This window comes from Lagenorhynchus albirostris, chromosome 19, assembly GCF_949774975.1.
Source record: "Lagenorhynchus albirostris chromosome 19, mLagAlb1.1, whole genome shotgun sequence".
NCBI lineage: Eukaryota > Metazoa > Chordata > Mammalia > Artiodactyla > Delphinidae > Lagenorhynchus > Lagenorhynchus albirostris.
The window spans coordinates 5,900,986-5,927,080 of NC_083113.1; the positions used below are offsets into that span (position 1 = coordinate 5,900,986).

The 26,095-nt window shown below is 41.8% G+C and overlaps 2 protein-coding genes and 1 pseudogene across 5 annotated transcripts; 2 read left to right on the forward strand and 1 right to left on the reverse strand.

Moving 5' to 3' along the window:
* The first annotated feature begins 946 nt into the window (after positions 1-946).
* Positions 947-2,566, forward strand: LOC132510217 (protein FRG2-like). Its single transcript, XM_060132023.1, has 4 exons — positions 947-1,098; positions 1,384-1,496; positions 1,729-1,806; positions 2,097-2,566. The coding sequence occupies exons 1-4, from the start codon at positions 947-949 to the stop codon at positions 2,564-2,566; spliced, it is 813 nt and encodes a 270-aa protein (XP_059988006.1).
* Positions 2,567-6,305: 3,739 nt separating this feature from the next.
* On the forward strand, positions 6,306-25,020 carry LOC132509762 (zinc finger protein 677-like). 4 transcript variants are annotated; one of them, XM_060131181.1, is made up of 3 exons: positions 6,306-6,421; positions 19,571-19,697; positions 21,078-25,020. In XM_060131181.1, exons 1-3 carry the CDS (start codon positions 6,371-6,373, stop codon positions 22,760-22,762), a joined length of 1,863 nt encoding a protein of 620 aa, XP_059987164.1. In that variant the 5' UTR covers positions 6,306-6,370; the 3' UTR covers positions 22,763-25,020. The 4 variants fall into 4 exon arrangements, with proteins under 4 accessions (XP_059987164.1, XP_059987163.1, XP_059987166.1 ...); XM_060131180.1 differs by having other exon boundaries at positions 19,571-19,724; positions 21,078-25,019; XM_060131183.1 differs by having other exon boundaries at positions 19,571-19,720; positions 21,078-21,286.
* Positions 13,865-14,545, reverse strand: LOC132509826 (synaptobrevin homolog YKT6-like; annotated as a pseudogene).
* Positions 25,021-26,095: the final 1,075 nt, after the last annotated feature.

The window sequence follows — 26,095 nt, forward strand, 5'->3', positions numbered from 1 at the left end:
ATCATAGGCACACTGGGTAACATCTGAATTTTTTTTAGTAGTATGTATGTGAAAACTTGGTGGTGTTTTTATTTGCATTGACTTTATTATTAGCAATGCTGTATGTAATGTAACATAGTTTTCATCATATGAGTTTACTAACCTGTGAATTGTTTTGTCAATTGTTTTCCAATTTATTGTGAATAGTTTCCTTTTGTTTTGAATTGGTAGAAATTAAACTTTATATATCTGGATACAATTTCTTTCTGAGTGATGGGGATTATAAGTAGGTGGTTCCATTTTGTAACTGCTTTTAATGATATTTTCAGACAAAATGTACCAGTTCTAATGTTATGAGAAGTAATCTTGATGTAGGAACTTTGTTTAAATCCTGGCTAAAAAAAAATCAAAACCAATAAAATGTGTTTGAGTAATTTAGATTTAGAAGTATGTGAATATGAACTGGGTATTAAATGATATTTAAAATTTTTTGAAATAATTTTGTGTTATAAAGCCTGGGAGTCTTTTATCGTCTTTTATATCCTTAAATGATTACTTCCTAGAACTGATTTGATGGCCTCCAACTTATTTATTAGACAAATACATAATTCTACGATTTGCATTCAAGTCTATCATCTCCATGTCCCACCTAACCCCCACCCAAAGGAGAAGTTTGAGATGTATGATTCAAGACTGGAAAAACATTGAACATTTTGAAGAGGTCTTAAGGGTAAACAGAGATTCACTTTCTCTTCCTGTGTCAGGTTCCCCCGTACAACCACAACCAACAAGGTTCCTAATCTCGCACCATCGTAGGCTGGGATAAGTGATAGGATTGTAGAATCCAATCAGCCAATAGGAACAAGCCACGCCCCATGAGGGTCTAATAAAAGGCAGGCACATCGCGCCTGTGGACACTTCTGACTCTGAACCGCTCTGAGAGAGGACCTTTCGTTTGGGCTTCAAGATGGAATCGGGCACTGAAGACCTACACCCGCACAGCCCCTCTGTGGAACACCCCACTGACCAGCCTCCCGTCCAGCAGGACTCCATGGAAGAAAGGGGCTCTGATGTGGAGGACAAACTATCCCAAGAAAAAGGCAAGACATTCTCTTCCCAGTGAAGAGACAGCCACGACCAAAGGCCAGATAGGGTCCTGGGCTGTTTGTCTGAGGCTGGAAGGAGGGATGGAATCAGGGACACCGAATTTGTGTTTTGTTGGGATTTTATTTGGAGATCGGTGATGGGAGACGTCCCCCAGCCCTATGGGGGCTTTGAGTATTGTGGCAATAATCCCCCGGAACCATATTATTGCTCCAGTTCATGTGTCTGAATGTCCTCGGTAGAGAGAACCGCCCACAAATACAGGCTAGGGATGGACTAAGGGCTTCTGTGTCCCTCGAGGGAGGACAGTCATCTCAATGCCTCTTTTTCTCCAGGGTCAGAGCCCGAGACAGATGAGGAGAATTCAAAGGAAAACGAGACACAGGACAGAAACAGCTGCACTACTCTGTCAGGTAAGATTTTGCTTTTCTGGGGAGGAGGGACAGGGCATATGGAGTAAGTCAGTCTCCCTGGGCAGGGAAGTGGGTGAGCTTTGGCAGCCAGGCCTTGCACATCCTGGACTGTAGGATGTGCAGCTGGGACACGAGCTTTGGTTGGGATCCTGGCTCCTTGTGTGTCCGGGATAGGCTAGGTTTCCAGCGTGCCGGGTGCAGGCAGTCATTCAAACTGTCACTTGATCCACAGATTCAGAACGCGGCTCCAGTCCGGAGAGCTCCAGGAAGAGGAAGCTCAATTCCAGGGACGGCACCTGCGAGAGAACAGGTAGGATCTTGCTTTTGGGTCCCCAGATGTACAGAGAGAAAAGCAGGGAACTTATCCAGTGTGTGGGCACAAAGGGCCGTGTTCAATGGCTGAAGCCGTTTGGAGACTCTGGGATCCAGGGAGCATTGGAGGGCCCAAGGTGGGCATAGCATCACCTCATTCTAGAGCTGAGGGGGCAGGGCAGGAGCAGGAGAGAGATGGGGTTTACGGAAGGGACATTGTGAGATCCTGGGATGGGGGTCCATGAGAATCGATGTGGCAGGTCTCTCACCTACATGCTTGCTCCGCAGGGGCCTCTCCAGATGAGCGCAGTGCGACTTTGGAAAAGAAGAAACACAAGGTCCTTGACTCTGGCCACAGCAGGAAGAGTGAAGAAATCCGGGATGCCCGCCCCAGGAGGTCCCAGAGGAGGCGCCCTGGGCACAGCAAGAGGCCCAGATCCAGGTCCCCAGGAGACCAGCCGCCTCCACTTCGGAAAAGCCTCTTGACCGCCCTGCGCTCTATGTCTGTGGCCATTTATCAGAACATAGTTAATGTGTACAATCAGAAGGGCTATTCCCCGCTGCTCTGGGAGCAGCTGGCCCAGCTGCGGGGGCCTCTGTGCACCGCGGTGCTGACCACGTACGCCATGGCCAACCAGGCGGCCTATGTCTTCCCTGCTGAGGGCTGGCTCGTCCCAACCCCACTGTCGGCTCCCTGGAGTCCAGCCAGGGATGGAGGAGAAGGTCCGTGCTCCAAGGACAGTCTACCTCTTCCCTAGACAGGCTGTCAGTGGATCAGGCTTGACTTAAACTAAGGGTACCCAAGCCTAATCAGCAGAGACTGCAGTTCTGAAAGAGAGCAAAGCCCTGCAACTGCCCAGATTCTCCAAGGTGACCGGCAGGGCCAAGTTTTCACACAGGGTGTTCCTCATAAACACTAGAACCTGGGGTGGTCATAGGAAAGGAGTTTGAAAACTTGAGTCAAAATGGAGAAATCTGGGTTTCCTTGAGGACGAATATTACGACGCTTTTGACATTCGTGTTAGACAATTGATGCGCCTTAGGACAATCAAGTTGCTGTATTAACCCCCCAGGCCTCTTGCCTCTCAGGAGCGCTAGCGCTGAGGTGCACATTCTACACTGGCATTATTTTATAGTGAGGAAAGTCAAGCACTATTTTATAATGAGAACAAATATCAGGGTGTAATTCATATGCATTTGCATACTTTAAAGTGTAGCAAAGTAAACATATATTTGCATCCTTCCCCTTTTATTCGGAAAAGGCTGTAGCTCTTCCCTCCTTCACCTCCAGTCCGTGCAGGACAGATATCCACAAACCTTTAATAACAATCCACCTTGAGAAATGTTTATATTTTTCAGTTTGATGAAATGAAGGTGATGCCACCACATGTTTTTGTTTGCTTTTTATTTACTTTAGATAAACTGGAAGTCAAGATATATGAAATGTTTTTTTTTTTTTTTTTTTTTGCGGTACGCGGGCCTCTCACTGTTGTGGCCTCTCCCGTTGCGAAGCACAGGCTCCGGACGCGCAGGCTCAGCGGCCATGGCTCACGGGCCCAGACGCTCTGCGGCATGTGGGATCCTCCCAGACCGGGGTGCGAACCCGTGTCCCCCGCATCGGCAGGCGGACTCTCAATCCCTGCACCACCAGGGACGCCCTGAAATGTTTTTTGACCACGTGTATTTATTCTTCATCTGTTTCACCTTATGTACCTACTTTTAAATTTTCTCCTACTTCATAGATTTCAGTTTGTTATATTTCCTAGAGGATATTAAATATAATATAGATATAGTCATTGGCTTTATATTAATATATTGTTATATTTAATTCTATATTTGATTTGCATTTTACACTGGGATCATGCAGTCTCAGCATATAAATGTATATAATTTTTATGTAAGAAAAATAAAATTAAAGCTTTGAGAATCTGTTTTAGCCTTTGCCTTATCATTCCCATGTCACTTAGTGATGAAATAGTAATGTTTTCATGTATTGTATACCTGAATACAATCCCATATGGGATTAAAATCCCACACGGAATTTCTTTTATTGTATGTGTGGGTAGGGAAGCAGTGTTCTTTTCACCTCTGCTTCATCTCCACCTTGACTTTCCTACACCTACCTGCTATTATTGTACCTAAGCTTAGCAATTTATCATTCCAGTAAATGGGGCCAATTCAGTAATATTACATTACAAATCAGTTTGCACCCATGACATGGCTTCAAATTATACGAAATAAGTGATTACGTATGTACAAACATTTGAATTGACAAGTTACACTTGGAATTACAAAATGCAATTACAAAATGCAATTACAAAATGATGAAATTTACAAAATGATGCAATTACAAAATGATGAAAGAAAATAAACTACTTAGGAATAAATGTAATAAAAATGTGTGAAGGCCGCCACTGTCTCCCAGGCTGGTGGGTTCACCAACCTGCAGCCGGCTGCTACCCAGGCGTGGCGCCGGGCACCAGGGGCGACGGGAAATCCAGTTTTCCCTTGAATAAAGGACATCAAACTAGTTACTACATTGGGCTTCCCTCGTGGCGCAGTGGTTGAGAGTCCGCCTGCTGATGCACAGGACACGGGTTCATGCCCCGGTCTGGGAAGATCCCACATGCTGCGAAACAGCTGGGCCTGTGAGCCATGGCCGCTGAGCCTGTGCGTCCGGAGCCTGTGCTCCGCAACGGGAGAGGCCACAACACAACAGTGAGAGGCCGCGTACCACAAAAAACAAAAACTAGTTACTACATTGTTTTGTCATTTGACATCATTTTACTAAAAAAAAAAAAAACAGATGAAGGAATATATAGAGCAGGTTCTGGTAGGGTTCCTGGCACAGTAGCTTCTGTTCCCCAGCAGGAAACTCCCTCCAGCTTCTCTGTCCAGAGTTTTTAATCAGGGTTTTATTACCAGGCATGACTGGTTAAATCACCAGCCATGTGATTGAACCCAATCCCCAGCCTCCCTCCTCTCTCCAGAAGTTGGGTAGCTGCATGTTCCAATCCTCTGATCACCTGGTTGGTCTTTCTGATGTCCAGGCTCCCATTCCATAGCTTTGTACGGAACCCCCATTCAGAGTTGCCTTATTAGTATAATAGCAAAGACACTCTTATCATTCAGGAAATTCCAAGGTGTTTTTTTTTTTTTTTCAATTGAGGTATACTTGATTTACAATGTTGTGTTAGTTTCTGGCGTACAGCATAGTAATTCAGTTAGTGGAAATTCCAAGCGTTTCTGAAGTTTTGCACCGGGAGCCTGGGACAAAGGGGATATGTTTATTCACAACTGATAAATCAGTGACATTAAAAATTCAGAAATATGCCGAAGTGCATAAGAAAAGTTAATAAGCAGCAGAACTACACTGAAGATAACATCATTAGTAGTTGATATTTGGGAAATGGAAATTTCTATCAAAATGGTCTTACTCTTCACATCCTATACCATGATACAACTCAAAGGAAAGAAAAATCTATACAGTAAAATACAAAAATATGGTTGAGGGCTTCCCTGGTGGCGCAGCCGTTGAGAGTCCGCCTGCCGATGCAGGGAACACGGGTTCGTGCCCCGGTCCGGGAAGATCCCACATGCCGCGGAGCGGCTGGGCCCGTGAGCCATGGCCGCTGAGCCTGCGTGTCCGGAGCCTGTGCTCCGCAACGGGAGAGGCCACAACAGTGAGAGGCCCGCGTACGGCAGAAAAAAAAAAAAAAAAAAAAAAAAAAAATATATATATATATATATATATATATATATATATACTTGAATTCCTTCCTAAAGTTTGTTTCTCCAGCTCCTGACTATTGCCAACTCCTTGTTCACTGTCTCCAACAGAGTACCTCAGACAATGACAGGTTTGGGGTTGAAATTTTTCCTCACTGATCTTTTTGATGCGTCCAAGTGAATGGGGTACAGAAGTTTAAATTATGCTCTGAAGGGAAGTGAGTATAAAACTGCACATTCCGCACAGGCACAATTTTGCCTTTCCTGTCACTCCAGTTTCCATCACCTCTAAATCAAACCCAGGCTTTCGCTTAATTAAATAAAAAGCTGTAACTGCCTGGGGCCTCAGAAGTTCCGGGATCACGCCCACAACGCCAAGCCCCGCCCCCAAGGTCTCAGCGCTCGTGCCGCCCTTGGTGGTTCCTCATCTTCATCTGCTCGCAGTTTTCACGTAAACCGTTCTCAACTCTCCGCTTCCAATACAAGTGGCCCGCGCATCTCTAATCCTGCACGTAGCCTGGCTCCAAAGGACAACAGACACGTTCAAAAGATTCAAAGTAGAAACGCGGAGCCTGTCCGCAAGGAAGAGGAACAGACCAGAATCTTCCAGTGGCGGGTGCGGGGTGGTGAGGCTCCACCAGAGACACCGCCTCCACCCGCCGGAGCGTCTGAGACGCGCCCCTTGGCGGCCCCGGCCCCGCCTCCGGCCCCGCCTCCGGCCCCGCCCCCGCCCCGGTGCGCACGCGCAGTTCCCTGCAGACCCGGAAGCGGATCCCGCGGAGCGTCGCAGGCACTCAGGAGAGTTAAGTCTCGGTTTTTCTGGAAATTATGCTATGAGGTCTTCGGGCACTGCTCCACCACACCCGGCTTTCCGGGGTCTCCCGGTAAGTTAAAACCCCTGAACACGCTCGTCGCTCTTGCTCTAAGTCTAATCTTTCGCCTGTCTCGGCGTCGGCAGAAGACCTGGTTCGGGTCCCTGGAGTCTGGTTCTGGTTCCGGTTAAATCGTTCTGAGTCAGGTACCGGCCCCAACTTTCTGCCTTCGGTCCATATAGACACTGACTTCCTGCAGCGATGTTTTCCTACTCTGACTCCCTTTCTCAAACCTTTGACTCCCGGCCCCCCCTCCCCACCCCCATTCCCACCCCACCCCGCCCTGCGTCGGGTAAAGTCCTGACTCAGGAGGTGGATTTGCGCTCTTCACCTCCCTCCCGGGAGACCAGTGAGGGAATACAGAGGCGGAAATATATGCAGCTAGTGAGGCATCAGAAATATTGTGGAGACTGACGACGCCTCCCCCCCGCCCCCCGCCCCGCTCCAAATCTTACTCCCTTGGTTTGAATTCTCTGCTGGGTTATTTCGGTTCATTTGGTAGGGGACCAACGTCCTGTGCCTCACCAAAACTAAGTTCTTAGGTTTGGGTTTTTTTTCTTTCTTTTTTTTTTTTTTACAGTGATGAGAAAAATGAGGAGGGACTCCTGTCATGTTGGTTTCTAGTGTATGAGATACTGTCTGCTGTGTTCTGTATTTTTTTATTTTATGACTAACTGTATGGAAAGTTGTCAGGAAGGCCTTTGTCAGAGGATGGATTTAAAAAAAAAAAGAAAGAAATATTGTGGAGAAAGAACAACAGGTGTTGATACAGAGGTTGCAACAGAGTGAGGCCAAACAGTCTGGGGGAGGAGGAATCGAGAGAGAGAGGGAAAGAAAACGATGCATAGAAGAGAGAGGAGGAAACACAGAAATGGTCAAAGGAGAAAAGAGAAGCAGAAGGACACAGAAAGACATACACAGAGAAAAAAGCACATAGTGGTGGAGAAAATGGGGTCCCCAAACCTAGGTGAGTATTGAGTAGATTGGACGTGGGATATTAAGTTCTGAAGTACTAACATGTGGCTCTATAATCTAATTTATGTAAAATGTATTGACTTGTTTTAATTATGCAGAAGACAGTTGCCAGGCTAGGTGTTTGAGGCGTCTGCATTTTCTAATCATTGCATCAGATGATAATTTCATTTGCAAGCCCAATTCATCCAGAAGGCAGAGACTTAGTCAATTCTAGGTCCTCCTCTTACCTTTCAAGAAATGGGGAAGAATTTCTTTCACCACTTGGTGCTTTTTTAAAATGGCTATTTTTGTTTGTTTTGTTTCTTAAAGATTTTTTTTATGTGTACCATTTTTAAAGTCTTTATTGAATTTATCACAGTATTGCTTCTGTTTTATGTTTTGACTTTTTGACGGCGAGGCATGTGGGATGAGATCGAACCTGCATTGGAAAGCAGAGTCTTAACCACTGGACCACCAGGGAGGTTCCTAAAATGGCTATCATTAACAGTACTGTTGCCCTCTCCCTTTTCTACTGTGGCTCATGCCATCCTTTTCTAAATTTGATGTATCCTCACACTTGTTTTAACTTTAATCTCAGAACCCAGTGGCTATTTTTTAAATTTCCAGATTATTTTCCCTCTAAATTTTATTGTTCAGATTATGAGAGTTTTATGCTTTATATCCTAACTTGGAACTGTTCTTTGATGTCTGGTCTGGTAGATAACTTTACAGCATTTCACTATGCATGTGGTTAAGGATGTCAATAATCTTTTAACACTCAAATCCTAGTTTAACCAGTTAGTTTAATATTTAACAGCTTTTTTCTTCCCTTAAGAAAAAATGCTAAATTAGTGAGCTCTGAGCTGAAGTCTGCAGCTAAGTAGATGTTCCCCTCTAGTCCTCTTTTGTCCTTTCTGTGCAGATGTTGAAAGATGGGCTGGATTGATGTGGAACTTTGTTCCAACAGAGGCCATGTTTTCATGATGAAGAGACTGCTTAGAGCTCACCTCCACAGGTGATCCTCTTCCATGTTCTCCTGCAGTAATAACTATTTATAATTTGGATTTTTTTTTTTTTTTTTTGCGGTACGCGGGCCTCTCCCCGTTGTGGCCTCTCCCGCTGCAGAGCAGAGGCTCCGGACGCGCAGGCCCAGCGGCCATGGCTCACGGGCCCAGCTGCTCCACGGCATGTGGGATCTTCCCGGACCGGGGCACGAACCTGTGTCCCCTGCATCGGCAGGCGGACTCTCAACCGCTGCGCCACCAGGGAAGCCCAATATAATTTGGAATTTTTGATTCTGTTTTTTTCTGGAGTAGAGGAATTAAAATTAAATGTTTGTGTTTGATTAAACCCCTGAAAGAGAAGCTTCTCTCGCTAAGGAATATGAAAAGTAATCTGGAATTAGGACAAACTCTTTCTACTTAAACCTATACAAGCCACCACTTACACTCAGTTCTGCTCACTCAACTCAGGCTTCTTCAAAGTAACTTGGTTAAATTACTTCCCCTGTGAGTCTCATGCATCACCTATAACATGGAGAAATTAAAGTAGATCAGGTTTTCTGGGTCTGAGCAAGTGAGATCCCTGAAATGATTTTCAAAATTGGTCTTGTGTTTGCATTTGGCAGTTTTCTGGAATGAGTGCCCAGTTATAATTAGAATTTGAAACATGCCCCAGTCCTCCAACAAGTATGAAAAACTCTTAAGAAAGGGGCAGGGACATAGGCCCAGAGACAGAGGCATACCTTTCTCTCAGCTTCTCTTTCTCTATCTCTGTATCATGGGGCAGATCTTTTTTTAAGACATTTCATAGTGTATGCAAATGTCAAATCACTATGTAGTATACCCAAAATTAATGTAATATTGTACATCAACTGTATTTCAACAAAATAGGGAAAAAAACTAATATGACTTTAGAATATGTTGCTATAAGTGCAACATTCAGTATCAATAACAAACACAGGTAGTTGGTCCTCCATCTCTTCAGTATAATATTATGTTTTAGACTTTGAGCCAAATTTTAGGAAGAACCTTTGATAACATAGGATGCCTATATGAGAAAGCAGAACTGAGCCAGAGGACCTGAGACAACTTTTTGAATAATTGCTTAATTACAGTCTTCACATAAACATTGGGGCACTATAACTGAGTGCAAAAAAACACAGTATTTATTGGTTTATGATGTTTGTCATAAAAAAATACACAGTATGTTTTACTGAAGGCAGAGGTTATGAAGAAAAGATTAGACCATGTGTTTGTGGAAACTTGTAGTGTTGGATGTGTTGCTGTGTGTGTCCACACTAATCAGTATCAACGAGAGTATGAGTGGGCAGGTAATGCAGTCAAATGGAGAACAGTTCCTACTCTGATTGCATTGAGGGGGTAAGAAGACTACTTGTTGAAGATAGAAAATACCTTATCAGTATGGACTACCTTAGCTCCTTAGGTATTATTATATCCTCATATTCAATGACCTGGGTCCAGTCCCAGCTGGCATAAAATCCACTTTTTAAATAGTGCTCGAGGTTGCACCAGTGGATGTGTTGGGAGCCACATCCTTGTACCTTCTGGTATACAGACAAATTTTAGCACTAGTAATCCAGTAGGAAGGTAATAAAATGATATTCATAATAAAATGATATTACTATGAAATAATATTTCTGTAAACGCAATGACATCTTCCAACTGGTGTATGCTTACTTCTGCTTCTACACTTATACCTCTGCTCAATCTCAACAACTTACTTTCAGTGAGACACTGAAACACAGATATTTCTTACCTAATAATTATGTTTTCATCGAGTGTTACATGATTAAGGATATTGTCTCGGGAGTTCCCTGGTGGTCCAGTGGCTAAGATCCCGCACTGCCAGTGCAGGGGGCCTGGGTTCAATCCCTGGTCAGGGAACTAGATCCCACGTGCTGCAACTAAAGCTTTTGCATGCCGCAACTAAAAAGATCCCACGTGCCTCAACTAAGACCCAACGCAGCCAAATAAATAAATAAATACAATTTTGAAAAAAGGATATCGTCTTACCACTCAAATGCCTTGTTTCAAATGGCCTATAAGCAGACCCCACCGAATGATGAGGAGCTGGGTAAGTCAGTTACCATAAGGTGGGCTTTCAAATTATGTTCAGAAGAGATCTCAGGAGGTGGCTGCCAGCATGTGGAACCGAATGCAAGCTACCAGAGTGGAAAACATGTTCCCTGTTACACAGAGCTTACATTCTTTTAGGGAAAATAGATATGTGAATATTTTTAAACATACCTTGTTAAATGAAATAACAGAAGCATGCGTAAACTGCAGAGGTGAATGATTCTTTCTGGGTGGGATTAAATGGGACCGTTAGGGGAAGAGAAAGAATCAGGAGAGGCAGCTCTTACAGCCATTTCATCTTAGTTTATTTTTATTGTTCAAGTTGGATTTAAATAGTTTATATTAATTCAACAGCTAATGAAGGAGAAGCAGCATTCCAAAATAAAGAAAGTAAGTGTATTGTCAGGATGGAGAAGAGGGTATTAGCATCCTGTAACGTTGCTTGGATGCAGAGCGTGACGCAGAGAGTGAAAGAAATGCAGGCAAAGCAGGGGTCCTGTCACCAGGGGACTCACGACATAGTCTCTCCTAAGGAGCTTGATTTGATCCTGTTGACACAAAGAGGTCATTGAGAGGCTAAAACAAGATACTAATAGGTCAGTGTTGCATTTTAAATAGTGAACTCTCATAAGTATGTGGATTATGGATTGAAGGAAGAAGAAATCACAGGCAAGGGAAACTCGCAGATCTTTGAAATTATCTGAGTGACACGTGAGGATGCATGTGGGGTAGAAAGCGTCATATGAAAGGAAAGGATGAATTTGAAACCTATTGAGAAGGTAGAGTCTGTGTCGTTTGATGATTTATTAGATGTAGGTAAGAGGAAAGGATGGAATAATTTTTTTTTTTTTTACATCTTTATTGGGGTATAATTGCTTTACAATGGTGTGTTAGTTTCTGCTTTATAACAAAGTGAATCAGTCATACATAAACATATGTTCCCATATGTCTTCCCTGTTGCGTCTCCCTCCCTCCCACAGGATGGAATAATTGAAGATGATACATTGTTCCCTGGAAGAATAGATACTGTGCCACTAATTAAGTTGAAGAAACAAGTATAATTACAGGTTTTAGGGTAAATCTTAAGTTTAATTGTGTCATCTGTTGGCTTTAAACCCTCTTAGGGTTTCCCATTGCCTTCAGGACAAAAATCTAAAGTCTTCAGTATAGCTTCAGCAGGGAGCTCTGGAGCTGGGGTGGCCCTTCAGAGTTGCTCCCACTTGTGGGATGGGGCAAGCATCCTATCCTGCATCAGCCAGTCACTGGATGCCGGCTTCCTCGGGAGGAGCCAGGGGCTGGGACGAGGCACTTGCCTCTGGCTGAGGGCCAAGTGGACAAGGACGGACGGCGCAGTTGCAGCGCTGGGCGTTCCAGCAGCAGCAGGGAGGGCTTCCTGAAGAAGTGGGTGACGGGCTCACCGACTGGGCTCCTTACAGGAGGTTGTTTGTCTGCATCCCTCCTGTTGCTGTGGCCCTTCTCTCCCCCGTATTAAGGTTCTCCCAGTGTGTATACTTGTGGCGCGGGGCGGGGGGGGGGGGTATGTTGATTCTAAGCATTTAAGAACGTATTTTTGTCACACAGAATAATCCTACCTGAGAAAGAAGCTCAGAGGAAGAGGAAAGAAAGGAGAAGGAATGGCCCTTTCCCAGGTGAAAGTCATACTCTTTGTGGACTGTTCTCTCCTTCCTAAAATGACACGTTTTGGACGCGCTGAGCTTCTTGGTCTCTGAAGGTTCCTGTCTAAAATATTTACTCACACACAGGGCCTTCCCTCAGTCTCCTGTCACCTCCCTGCAGATTCCATGTCACTGTGACCCAGTGACGGGGAACTTGGGAAGAGCCCCCTTTCAGGTGGTCATCCCGTGAAAGGTTTTATACTCAGGCGTGGATTGGAGATGGGGAGTCGGCTCTGTGGTGTCAGTGACGTAGGGCAGTGAGGATTGTGTAGTGCACCCTTCTGAGTGCCCCTTCATCTCCACGTAACCCAGGATGAAAGCGACTACATGTGTAAGTGATGTACTACTGTGCACAGATACCTGAGGAGGTCTGGGCAGGAAGACTGATATGGGGAAACTTGCTTTGTCAGATATTATAAGTGCCTTTGAAGTTAAGTGAATCAGTGTGTTTCTGACTCCAAATTATCAGTACTTTAGAATAGAATGGAAAGTTCCAAAATAGAAATAAGGTATAGAGAGGGTGTTTTAGTACATAATTTGTTTTAAAAAGTGGAATCAAATTAATTGTCTAACTGGAAAGGCTCTATAAATTATTCACACCACATTCATCTCACAAAGACCCAGGTGTTCCGGTGAAGACTCTCATGCAGCAGGTGTTTTAGATTAAAATGATTATAATGTAGCCAAGACATAGGAGCAGAACTTTCTACCATCAGAGAGCCTGGAGCCACATTCTGATTCTACTAACTGTTGTTCAGGGTTATATTTTTTTAAATTAGACATCTCATGTATGTATATTTGTGGTTCAGCTCCACGTAGTGATGCGGTTTAGAGACTGAGAAGTAAAACATCCCCTTCTCTGTCATGTCTTCCACCATCGCTTACTGTCTCCATTAGGTACAACTGTTAGCTCTTAGCCCAAATCTTATAAAAATACATTTTATAATCTAAAGTGACTTTAGAAAATATTTTTTGGTAAATGTTTTGTTATGGTATTTTATTCTGCAAATTTTTTAAAAATTTTAATTGGAGTTGCTTTACAATGTTATGTTAGTTTCAGGCGTATGCAAACTGAGTCATTGTACATATACATATGTCCACTCTTCTTATTTTTAGATTCTTTTCCCATACAGGCCATTATATTGAGTAGAGTTCGCTGTGCTATACCGCAGGTTCTTATTAGCTGTCTGTTTTATATATAGTAGCGTGTATATGTTAATCCCAATCTCCCAATTTATCCCTCCCCCCCATTCTGCAAATTTAAATATTTACATGCCATATGTGTTGGAGTTATTTTCATGTTAGTAAACATAGAGATGACTTTCTCATTTATTTCCTCATTGGACTATTCTCTTAATGAAAACACAAGGGTTTTCACACTTTTTACTGTTAAAAAAAAATGCCATAGTGGCTGCTTTTGTGCAGGCCAACTTCAGTACAGATGTCTAAGGATTTCTCCAGATTGGGCAGCTTAACCATGATTACCGCATTAATGATGGTGTTTCCAAGGAAGAACAGACATTGCGTACTAAGTAAAGATTTTTTTTTTAATTTTTTTTACAGGAGTCACTGAGCTTTATGGGTTCATTCGGCCCCAAAATACACTTTTAGGGGACCTCAAATTACTAGACATGTGAATCTGAACGTTCCCTCCCCACCCCCAGGTCCCTTCTACCCTTCAGTTCCTCCCATGAGCTCTAAAGTCAAAGTTGAGTCTGTCCCACTCGGGTCGTTCCACAGCGGCTCTGCTCCCTGGTGGCTGCAGTTGTGATGTGAATGATGGTGACGTTCCAGTGCAGGGGCCTCTGCCAGCTGCCGTCACATAATCGCACAGCATGAATTTTGCTTCCAGGCCGTTTTATAGAAGGCTTTAGACTGTATTCCCAGCGCTTCGGACTTGGACACCGGGTCATCTAGCTTTCTGCCTTGCTCTAACAAAGACTCCATGGTGTTGTGCAGGATGATTTTGGTCTCATCTAGTTCAGCCTGCACTTTAGTCATGGGGTCAGCTTCTCAGGTGTTCTGGTATCTACTGAGGTGACCATCCAGGCCTGCATACTGGATGGTACCAGGGATCCAACTGGCCAGTCTATCCTGTCGACCTGCTTGGAGAATTCATCTAGTACTTTCTCCAGCAAGGTAAACACCACCTGGGATGAGTATTCACTGTCAGCAATGACTACTCCCGCCAGACTGTCGTTTCTCACGTAGACATGGCCCAGATATTCTTTGATAGAAGCTCTGCTGCCTTTCGAGGAGCACTCCACAGTCAGTTGACTTGTGAAGGTCATGAATTCCTGAACGCTGGACCTCTGGAAGAAGCTGAAGGAGGACACGTCGTATGCGGCTTTGAGCAGCACCGCCTTGGCATAGCCTTTGTACAGGACGCTGAGGCTGTACAGCTTCATGGCACCGCGCCCTCAGGCTGGCTGCCGGCCTGGCCACGGGACCAGCTCGCAGGGAGCAGTGCGGCTCCGCCCCTCGAGACCACCGCCGGCTCCTAAGTAAAGATTTTAAATCAACTGTTTTAAACATACTCCGAGAGCTACAGGAAACCATGGACAAAGAACTAAAGCAAAGTGGGAGAACAGTGTTTCAACAAATAGAAAATATCAATAAAGAGACAGAAATTATAGAAAAGAGAAGAAAAAGAAATTCTGGAGCCCAAAACTACCATAGCTGAGATTGAAAATATATTACAGGGTTTTGCAGCAGACTGACCATCAGAATAAAGAGTCAGTGAACTTAAACATACATTACTTGGAATTATCCACTCTGAGCAGACAAAAGGTAGAAAAAAGAAGAACAATGAACAGAGACTAAGAAACCTTTGGGGCACTCCCAAGAATACTAGTATAGGGGACTTCCCTGGCGGTCCAGTGGTTAAGACTCCACACTTCCAATACAGGGGACACAGGTTCGATCCCTGGTCAGGGAACTAGATCCCCGAATGCTGTGTGGCACAGCCAAAAAATAAAAAAATGAAAGAAGATGCACATGGTGATTCTTAGTTAAACAATGTGGGCACAAAATGAGAACTCGATAAACATTTGTTTAAAAAAAAAAAGAATACCAGTATACATATAATAGGGGTCACAGAAGGAAAGGAGAATGGGCAGAAAGAATATTTGAGGAAATAAGAGCTGAAAACCTCATAAATTTATTTAAAAACTACAAATGTAGGCAACTCAACAAATTTCAAGTGGATAAACACATAGAGAGCCTGGGCAGCACACATAACCAACTGTTAAAAGACAGAAAGAGAATGGGGAAAGTAGCAAACAGAAACAACTTCTCGTGTACAGGGATCCTCAGTAAGATTAACAGCCTATTACTCATCAGAAACTGGAGGCCAGGAAGGAGTCTGATGATATATTTAAAGTTTGAAAGGTTAAAATAAACTACCAGGAATTCATTATCAGGGAAAGTATGCCTTAAAACTGATAGTGAAATTTAGAGATGCCTTCATAAACAAAAACTGAAGGAGTTCATGCTGACTCACTTATCCTACATGAAATATTAAATGGAGTTCTTTAGACTGAAATGAAAGGATAACAGCAGTACCTCAAAGCTGTGGGAACAAATAAAGAACAGTGGTAATGTAACTACATAGGCATACCTAAAAGCCAGTATTATTGTATTTTTGATTTTTAACTCAGTTTTTCCTATGCAACTTAAGAGACAAATGTGTAAGACAGTAATTGTAAATCTGTTACTGAGTGCAAAATGTATAAAGAAGTAATTTTTGACAATAACAATATAAAGGGGGACAGTATAGGAGCAATTGTTATATGCTATTAAAGCTAAGTGAGTATCAACTGGAACTCAGATATTAGTTTAATATAAAGTAATAAACTGTAATTTCCGGGGTAACCACTAAGAAAATAATTTTAAAATATACAGAAAAGTAAATATGAAGGGAATCCAAATGTTATGCAGAGACACAAAGAAGGAAGCAAGGGAGGAATTACAAAACAAAGAAGATCTTGGACACGTAGAAAGCAAATAGCTAAATGGCAGAAGCAGTTCTTCCCTTGTTTAGAGTTACTTTAAATGTAGAAAGATTAAATTCTACATTAAAAGGCAACAATTGCAGAAATTTTAAAAAAATGATTCCACTGTATCTTTCTACAAAATGCTCACTTTAAGATCCTCAAATAGGTTGAAAGTGAAAGGATAGAGAAAGATATTCCATGGAAATAGTAATCAATCCTAGCTATGCTAATATCAGGCTAAATAGACTTTAAGTCATAAAATTGTTACCAACAATTTTTAAGGACATTATATATCAATAAAAGGATTGATCCATCAATATGATGAAACAATCATAAATAATATGCACATAACAACTAAACCCCAAATATTTTGAAGCAAAACTTGGAGAGAGATGGACAGTTCAACTATAATAGTTGGAGACTTCAGTACTCCCCTTATAATAAGCAGAGCAACCAGACGGAAGACCAATAAGGAAATAAAGGACTGAGCAACTCTGTAAACCAACAAGACATAACAGACATGTACAGAACATTCCATGTAACAAAAACAGAGTGCACTCAAAATTAATAATAGAAGGGATATCCTTGATCTGAAAAGGCATATTTATTAAAATCCCACAGCTAACATCATACTCACTGGTAGAAGACTGAAAACTTTCTTACAATGTTAGGCAGAAGACAGCGAGCCCCATTTTGCAACTATACTTCGGTATTGTACTGGAAGTTATAGCCATACAAATTAGAAAGAAAAGAAATAAAAGGTATCAAAATTGGAAAAGAAGTCAAACTATATTTACAGGATACATGATGTCATATTTAGAAAGACCTAGAGAATCCTCAAAAAACTACTAGCGATATAAGCAAATTTACTGAAGTTACAGAATACAGTATCAGTACTCAATATCAGTTGTATTTCTGTACCTAGCAATCAACAAATTCAAAGTAAAACAATTCCATTTACAACAGCATCAAAAAGAATAAGAATTTAACCAAGGAAATGGAAGATTTATATAATGAATACTACAAGTATTGCTGAAAGAAATGAGAAAAAAACTTAAATAAATGTAAAGATATCCTCTGTTCATGGATTGGAAGACTTAGAGTTGTTAAGATGGCAATACTCTCTGAAGTGTTATGAAGATGCAATGCAATCCCCATCAAATCCCAGCAGTCTCTATTGCACAAATGGAAAAGTTGATCCTAAAATTCATATTGGGGACTTCCCTGGTGGCGCAGTGGTTAAGAATCCACCTGCTAATGTAGGGGTCACGGGTTCGAGCCCTGGTCCAGGAAGATCCTACTTGCTGAGGAGCAACTAAGCCCATGCGCCACAACTACTGATCCTGCACTCTAGAGTCCGTGAGCCACAACTACTGAGCCCGTGTGCCACAACTACTGAAGCCTACGCACCTAGAGCCCATGCTGTGCAACAAGAGAAGCCACCGCAACGAGAAGCCCGTGCACCGCGACGAAGAGTAGCCCCCACTTTCCGCAACTAGAGAAAGCCTGCATGCAACAACAAAGACCTAACACTGCCAAAAATAAATAAATCAAAGAAATAAATTAAAATAGAATTCATATTAAATTTGAACAGACCCCAGATAACCAAAATAAATGTGAAAAAAAACAAAGTTGAAGGACTTACTGTTCCCAACATCAAACCTTACTACAAACCTAGAGTAATCAAGACTGGGGTTCTAGCATGAGGATAGAAATACAGATCAAAGCAGTAGAATGAGAGTCCACAAATAAACCCATACATCTGTGGTTAATTCCTTTTTTTGCCAGGGTGCCAAGAATATACAATGGAGAAAGAATAGTCTCTTAAGTGGTGCTGGGACAACTGGATATCCATGTGAAAGAGAATGAAATTGAACCTCTGCCTTTCTCCATATAAATAATTCAAAATGAATCAAAAACTAAATATAAGAGCTAAAACTATAAAACCGTTAGATGAATGCATAGGGGTAAATCTTCATGACCTTGGGCTTGGCAGTGGATTTTTTTGATACGACACCAAAAGCAAAAAGCAGAAAGACAAAATACATAAATTTGTCTTCAACAGAATTAATAATGGTTGTGCACTGAATGACACTGTCATGTAAGTGAAAACAATCTACCAAATGGGAGGAAATATTTGCAAATCACATATCTGGTAAGGGTCTACTCTCTATAGAGTATATGAACGCCTACACATTAGCAACAAAAATACAAAGAACCCAATTATAAGTTGGTCAAAAGACTTCTAGTAGACATTTCTCTGATCCTAAAATTCAAGAATAGAAGATATAGAAACAGCCAAGAAGCACATGAAAAGATGTTCAACGAAGTTAGTCATTAGGAAAATGCAAAATTAAAACCACCATGAGACATCATTTGGGACTTCCCTGGTGGTCCAGTGGTTAAGAATCCGCCTTCCAGTGCAGCGGACACGGGTTCCATCCCTGGTTGGGGAACTAAGATCCCACATGCCTCTGGGCAACTAAGACCACACGCTGCAACTACTGAGCCTGCACACCACAGCTAGAGAGAAACCTACGCATGGCAACAAAAGATCCTGCATGCCGCAACTAAGACCTGACGCAGCCAAAAATAATAAATAAAATTTAAAAAGATATCATTGCACACCAACTAGGATGAGTATAATAAAATGCAAAATAGCAAGTATTAGTAAAAATGTGGAGAAATGAGAATCCTGACACATTGCTGGTAAAATGTACTGCTGTGGAAAACAGTGGCAGACCTTAAAAAGTTTAAACAACGTGATTCTAATTCCTCTCTAGCTATATACCAAAAAAACATTGAAAACAGGTATTCACACACATATTTGTACATGAAAGTCCCAGCAGCACTGTTAACACTAGGCAAGAAGTGGTAACACGCTAAATGGCCATCAAGGGATGAGTGAATAAGTAAAATGTGGTGTAGTCATAGAATTAAATATTCTTCAGCCCTAAAAAAGGCATGTAGTACTGATACTACATCATGGATGAACCAAAAACACCATTCTAAGTGAAAGAAGCCACACGGAAAAGCTCATTTCATACCATTCCATTTATACGGAAATATCACAAATAGGTAAATGTGTAATGACAGTAGGCATTAGTGGTGTACAGGGATGGGGGCAAAGGAGAATGGGAAGCGATCGCTTAATGGGTAAATTTCCTTTAGCAACAATAAAAATGTTTTTGAACTAAACAGGTGGTGTTTGTGCAACATTGTGAATGTACTAAATGCCTCTGAGTGATACCTTAAAATAGCGAACCTTATGTTACATGAATTTCACCTCAGTTGAAAAAAAATCGAGAAATGTAACTTGCTTACAATTATCTTATGGATCAGTCAGAACATTTGCTCTAGCCAGAGCTGCTTCTGTAATTTTGTGTCAAACTCAGAACTCTGTCCTTGTCCACTTGGTGAAATGTGCTTTCCTTTCAGGGACTGTTGACATTCAAGGATGTGGCCATCACGTTCTCTCAGGAGGAGTGGGAATGCCTGGACCCTGCTCAGAGGGCCTTGTACAGGGACGTGATGTTGGAGACCTACAGGAACCTGCTCTCCCTGGGTGAGGATATCTCCTCTCCGGAAGTTGGTAACTACTGTATATCTTTGCATTTTCCCTTCTGAGTCTTTTATGAGTCCCTAGCATGCTTGTGAGAGTTTCAGATCTCCTCTGTTCTTGAGAGAGTGATTGAAGCTGTTTGGATTCAGAATGAAAAGCCTTCATAATGCGTCTCATGACTCTATAACTTCTCGCTTCTTCAGATGTTCTGTATTCATGCTCGATTAGTGGGGGTTGCAGAACATCAGCAGTCAGAAAGCCTTATGGCAAATTTTTAAAAATATGTCATTCTGTGGTTTCACTCTTGTGCTTTTGATTCTGTAGTTCGTGGAAGAGGGCTAGATATCTGCATACTTCAAATAATCTAAGCATTCAGGAGGCACAGTTGACTAATTTTTATAATACATTTCTAGACCCAACTATAATTTTCTTTCTTCTTGCTGAACAAAGAGCTGGGCATGTGTTCTGGAACAGCATAGCATGTCGTACTCCATTTTACTTTATGAATGGAAATCTCTCTTAAGCTGAATATTACCTCCATTTCAGAACAAGGGAAAGAGCCCTGGACTTTGGAGGGTAAAGTGAAAATAGGGAAAAATCCAGGCAAGTGGGAATATATCGAGATGTGAGCTCAGGTGGGCACAAAGTAAACTGCTCCATTAAATATTGTTTAGGAAATTCTCCTCAAATGGGAAGGATCTGTGGAAGAATACAAGTTTGTTTCTTTTGGGTGCTCAAAGGAAATCCCTCCCCCACACTAAAACTTGTCACTCTGTTATTCAGATATATAAAAGCTTAAGCTCCCCCTCCACCGTGATGCTCCAGCTCATTCAGAGCTGAGGAGAAGCTTTGTCATGACCTACAATACTCTATTTTCTGACACCATTGACCATTTTGGTGCCTTGGTTTGAGAGGGACTGAGATAGCTCTCTCTGGAGTCCTCTTTCCCCTTGATCTCTTTTGGTTTTCATTTAATACGTATCAGGGCTAAGTCCTCTGTAGTCCTGACCGCAGGACCTATTTAGTTTCCTTTCATATTTTATATCCTTGGAAGAACTCAGGAGATAGACAGAGTTCAGTGATTCTCAACATATATTTCACTTTTCCTTTTATATGTTCCTTCTAGAATGTAAATTCTTTCTTTGATTTTTATGGAAAAATCCGTTAGAATGCCAGAGACTATTATTTTGTATAATTGTGGTTACTTATTAGCTTACCTGCTAGATTTATCATGGGTTACTAAAACATTTTATTAATTATTATTGTGATATACAGACTTTTTAAAATATCTTTTTCTTATATATTTCCATATGTTATTAAACACATTTTTTGTATAATTATGTAATTCAATATAAAATATTTATTTTCCAACTGATTTAATAGGAAGCCTTTCTGCTGGATTTGCAATCAAGGAGTTATCACCAAGAGAGGACATTACTAAAGGAGAATTATACCATCTAGTGATACTGGACAGAAATGACAACCATGGCATCAAGGATTTTGACTTCAAGGAAGTCTGTGCAGATGTGCAGGAGTGTGAGAGTGAGTGGGGATGGGATACAAGAAATGACAAAGAAGTACTTTTGACCCATAACAAAAATCTCACTCATGGAGAAGATCACGATAATAAGTCCTTAATTAATTTTCCTCAGAGTGTTTCTGTAAGAAGTAATGCACGTGAATATTTCACACACGACAAGCCATTCATACGAAGTTCGTTAACAACAAAAAATAACGTCAGTGCTGCTAGAAACAGAGATCTCAAGTGTTTGGAAAGTAGACCTGGAGTGAGGCTGCAGGCCCAGGCGGCTCAGCTGCAGAGATGTGCAGCTGAGGAGAAAGTGTATGTGTGCGGTCAAGGTGAGAAGCCAGTCAGCAGTGGTTCCTCAGTTTCACCACTTCACAGAGTTCTTCCTAGTGTGGAAAACACGTTGCCACCTGCGCAGCACAGGAGAACACACACTCGAGAAAAATCTTACAGCTGTAATGACTGTGGGAAGGCTTTTAGCAAAAGCTCAAACCTCAGGAATCACAGGAGAATTCATTCTGGACAGAAACCTTACAGATGTAATGTGTGTGGCAAAGCCTTTAACCAGTGTTCTAATCTCACTACACATCAGAGAGTGCATACAGGAGAGAAACCTTACAAATGTCATGTATGTGGCAAGGTCTTTAGTCGAAATTCACACCTTGCAAATCATCAGAGAATGCACACTGGGGAGAAACCATATAAATGTCATGAGTGTGGTAAGGCCTTTATCCAACATTCACTCCTTTGGAGTCATGAGAAATTGCATACTGGTGAGAAACCTTACAATTGTAATGAGTGTGGCAAAGCCTTTGCTGAGCGGTCAAGCCTTAACAAACATCAGAAGATTCATACTGGAGAGAAACCTTACAAGTGTATCGTGTGTGGCAGAGCCTTTACCATGCGATCAAATCTTACTCAACACGAGACAATCCATACTGGAGAGAAACCTTACAAATGTAATGAGTGTGGCAGAGCTTTTACCCAATTTTCACGCCTTACTAGGCATCAGAAAATGCATGCTGGGGAGAAACCCCACAAATGTAATGTGTGCGGCAAGGCTTTTATTGAACTTTCACAACTTTGGGGTCATGAGAGAATTCATACTGGTGAGAAACCACACAAATGTAACGTGTGTGGCAAGGGATTTACCCAACGTTCAAGCCTTATGGCACATCAGAGAATTCATACAGGGGAAAAATCTTATAAATGTAAAGACTGTGATAAGGCTTTCATCCAACGTTCACAACTTTGGGGTCATGAGAGAACTCACACTGGAGAGAAACCTTACAAATGTAATGAGTGTGGCAAAGCTTTTACAATGCGTTCATATCTTACTCAACATAAAACAATCCACACTGGAGAGAAACCTTACAAATGTAGTCAGTGTGGCAAAGCTTATACCCAGTTTGCAAGCCTTACTAGGCATCAGAAAATACACACTGAAAACAAACATAAACCTAACATATGTGGCAATGCTTTTATTCAAAGCTCAGGCTTTGGGGATCATCAGACAATTCACAGCAAAAAGAAACCTTAAAAGGTAATGATTGACACATAACTTGTGCAAGTATCCAAGCCTTACTCAGGCTGAGAGACTCCCATCATGGAAAAGGAAGACATACAGATGGCCAACAGGTGCGTGAAAAGAGGCACATCCCTAATCATCAGGGAAATTCAAATCAAAACCACAGTGAGCTACCACCTCACATCTCTCAGAATGGCTGTCATCAAAAAGACAACAAATCACAAGTGTCGGTGAAAGTGAGGAGAAAAGGGAACCCTTGTGCACTGTTGGTAGGATTGTAAATTGGTGCAGCTACTATGGAAAACTATATGGTGGGTCCTCAAAAAATTAAAAATAGAACTGCCGTATGATCCAGCCATTGCTCCAGGGAAAACAAAAATACTAATTCAAAAAAATATATGCACTTTGTTGTTTGTTGTATCATTATTTATAATAGCCAAGTTAAGAAAGCCACCTAAATGTCCACTGATAGGTGAATGGATAAAGAAAATGTGATACATATATACACATACATACACACACACACATGATGGAATATTAGCCATGAAAAAATGAAGTCTTAGCATTTGTAACAACATGAATAGCTCTGCAGGGTATTTTGCTAGGTGAAATGTCAGAGAATGGCATAGCACATGACTTCACTTATATGTGGAATTTAGAAAACAAAATACAAGGAAAATAGACTCATACATAGAACAAATAAATGGTTGCCAGAAGGTAGGAGGGAGGGTTCGAGGTGTGTGTGAAACAGGAGAAGGGCTTTAAGAAGTACAAATCTGCAGTTACATAATAAAGCACGGGGGTGTAATATACAGCATAAGGAATATAGTCAGTAATAATAACTGTATGGGGACAGATGGCTACTAGACTTACCGAAGTGATTATTTTGTAATGTATGCAATTATTAAACGATTATGTAGTACACCTGAAACAAAATATTGTGTATCAACTGTGTTTCAGTGAAGGGAAAAAAAGACTCCATCATGGAGAGATACCGTGTAAAACCAATGTGTATGGCAAAGCCTGTAGCCAGGACTCATACCTCACTTGATATCAGATTATACATCTTTGAGGAAAAACTACACAAATGACAGAATATAAATGTAAAACTGTTTTCTAAATTACTGTGCTTTTGGGGGTCACAGCTGCTTCTCTGGATTTGTTGACAGGACTCAGGGCCTCTCGATTATTATAGGAAGGGCCTACTCTACCAGCTGATCACGAACGAGAGCAGGACAGGATGTTGTGAGAACGAGGTTTTCATGTGAGTAGAATGATGGGTTACTAGAGATGGCATACGTGGGAGGAAAAATGGGGAGGGGGAACAATGGTCTCCCTGTCTTTTGAAAGGGAATGGCTGCTGTATATATAAAATAATAAAAATGAGACTTATTTTTGGAAACTGAAGACTGAAGACACAGTATTATAGAGGACAGTAATCAAAAGAACCAGAGTAGAGTGTGCTTGTGAAGGCTGCAGATTTGGCCTCTGAAATTGCATTTTGACACCATTTTATTTAGAATGTATCATACTCATCCAAATAAGTAACATGGTGGGACTTCCCTGGAGGTCCAGTGGTTAAGACACTGCAGGGGGCATGGGTTCGATCCCTGGTCGGGGAGCTAAGATCCCACATTTATCGGGGCGTGGCCAAAAAATAGGAAAACAACAACAAATATGTAAAATGTAATCTTATTTACAACCCTTAATCATGTTAACCCAAGCATATCCCACCGCATTGGGGCACTTTATAATAAATGGTCAGTAATTACACATCATCATGCTTTCTAAGTTGAATGACATCTGTAACAATTTCTTTCTATGTTAGATTCAAACAACAGTTTTTGAAATATATGTATATTCATAATTTGCATGTGAGCTATGAACTCCATAGTGTAACCCAGATTATTTCTGTAACTATAATGAAAATACCATAGCAGTACAATTTCGGACTCAAACCCCCTGAAACCTGCCTCCCCATTTGTAAATATGCACCACGTGATCAGATTTCTACATACCTTTTTTTGTGTGTGCCAAAACAAGACCCCTGGGTTGCACCTTTACGGGAGATGAAGATACAGTAAGCATATAAAAAATATTAGGAAATAAAATTTCAGAAATAGGGATAAAAATAATCTCTTTTTTGTGCTTGGAGTTGATGAAATAAAATTTGTATTTTAAGGAAAGACAAGAAAAAATTAAACATAAAATTCTCTCTGTGTTTGTTTGGACCTCCTCCCTCCCTAAAGTGCAGTGTGCATCTGCATTACACATCAACCACAGCTCCTCAAACGTGGGAGTGCCTGCTCGACCATGAAGATCAATTTATTTTTTTCTTCTGACACTGGTGATTTAACTTCTTAAAAGAATACAGTTCTTTCCCAACTCTGTAGGAGGTCATGGTGACTTGCTGCTCGCTCTGTATGTACTAACCTGGATATGTATCCTTGGTGAACTTTTTGAAAAATTATCAGTATGTCATTTTGATGAACGATCCTTTGTCTTGAAAATGAATCCAACTGTGCCTTTGACTTCCAACAGGCAGAACAGTTCTCAGAGCTTTATGAGAGTCTGTCTCCCAAGTTAGAATCCTCAGTTTGGCTCAAATAAAATTCCCTTTTTTCTCCTTGATTTTTTTTTTTTTTTTTTTTTTTTTTTGCGGTACGCGGGTCTCTCACTGTTGCGGCCTCTCCCGTTGCAGAGCACAGGCTCCGGACGCGCAGGCTCAGCGGCCATGGCTCACGGGCCCAGCCGCTCCGCGGCATGTGGGATCTTCCTGGACCGGGGCACGAACCCGTGTCCCCTGCATCGGCAGGCGGACTCTCAACCCATGCGCCGCCAGGGAAGCTCTCTCCTTGATTCTTAATTGAATTTTTGTTGACATTTTCTTGTTGTACTCAGTATGATACCAGAGACACCTATCAGAGGACACCGGGAGTCTACCCCAAACCGACGCTTGGTACCAGCATGGGTCCTCTGAGACGCATCCACTTCTCGGTACTCCTCAGCTGCTTTGGTGATTTCTCCTGATATTCAGACATCATTGCTTTACATGACATCCTGAATTTTATTCAAGCTGTTTTTTTCTTGGGACTTGAAGTCCTAAGAGGGAGTATGGTACATTCCCTAGGCAGGGACCTGGAGGGGGAACTTTGAAGTGAATTGGGTTGGCTGGTCTTTTTTTAAATTTGGCTTAAATTAAAAAGATTATATATAATCTGAACAAACCATTTGATAGTAGAATGAGAGACTGAGAAAGGAACGCTTACTCCTTCCTGCCACAAGGCCTTCTCAGGTGATTGAGAACCTAGTGGACATATCTGAGGATCAATCCTTTAGATGTGC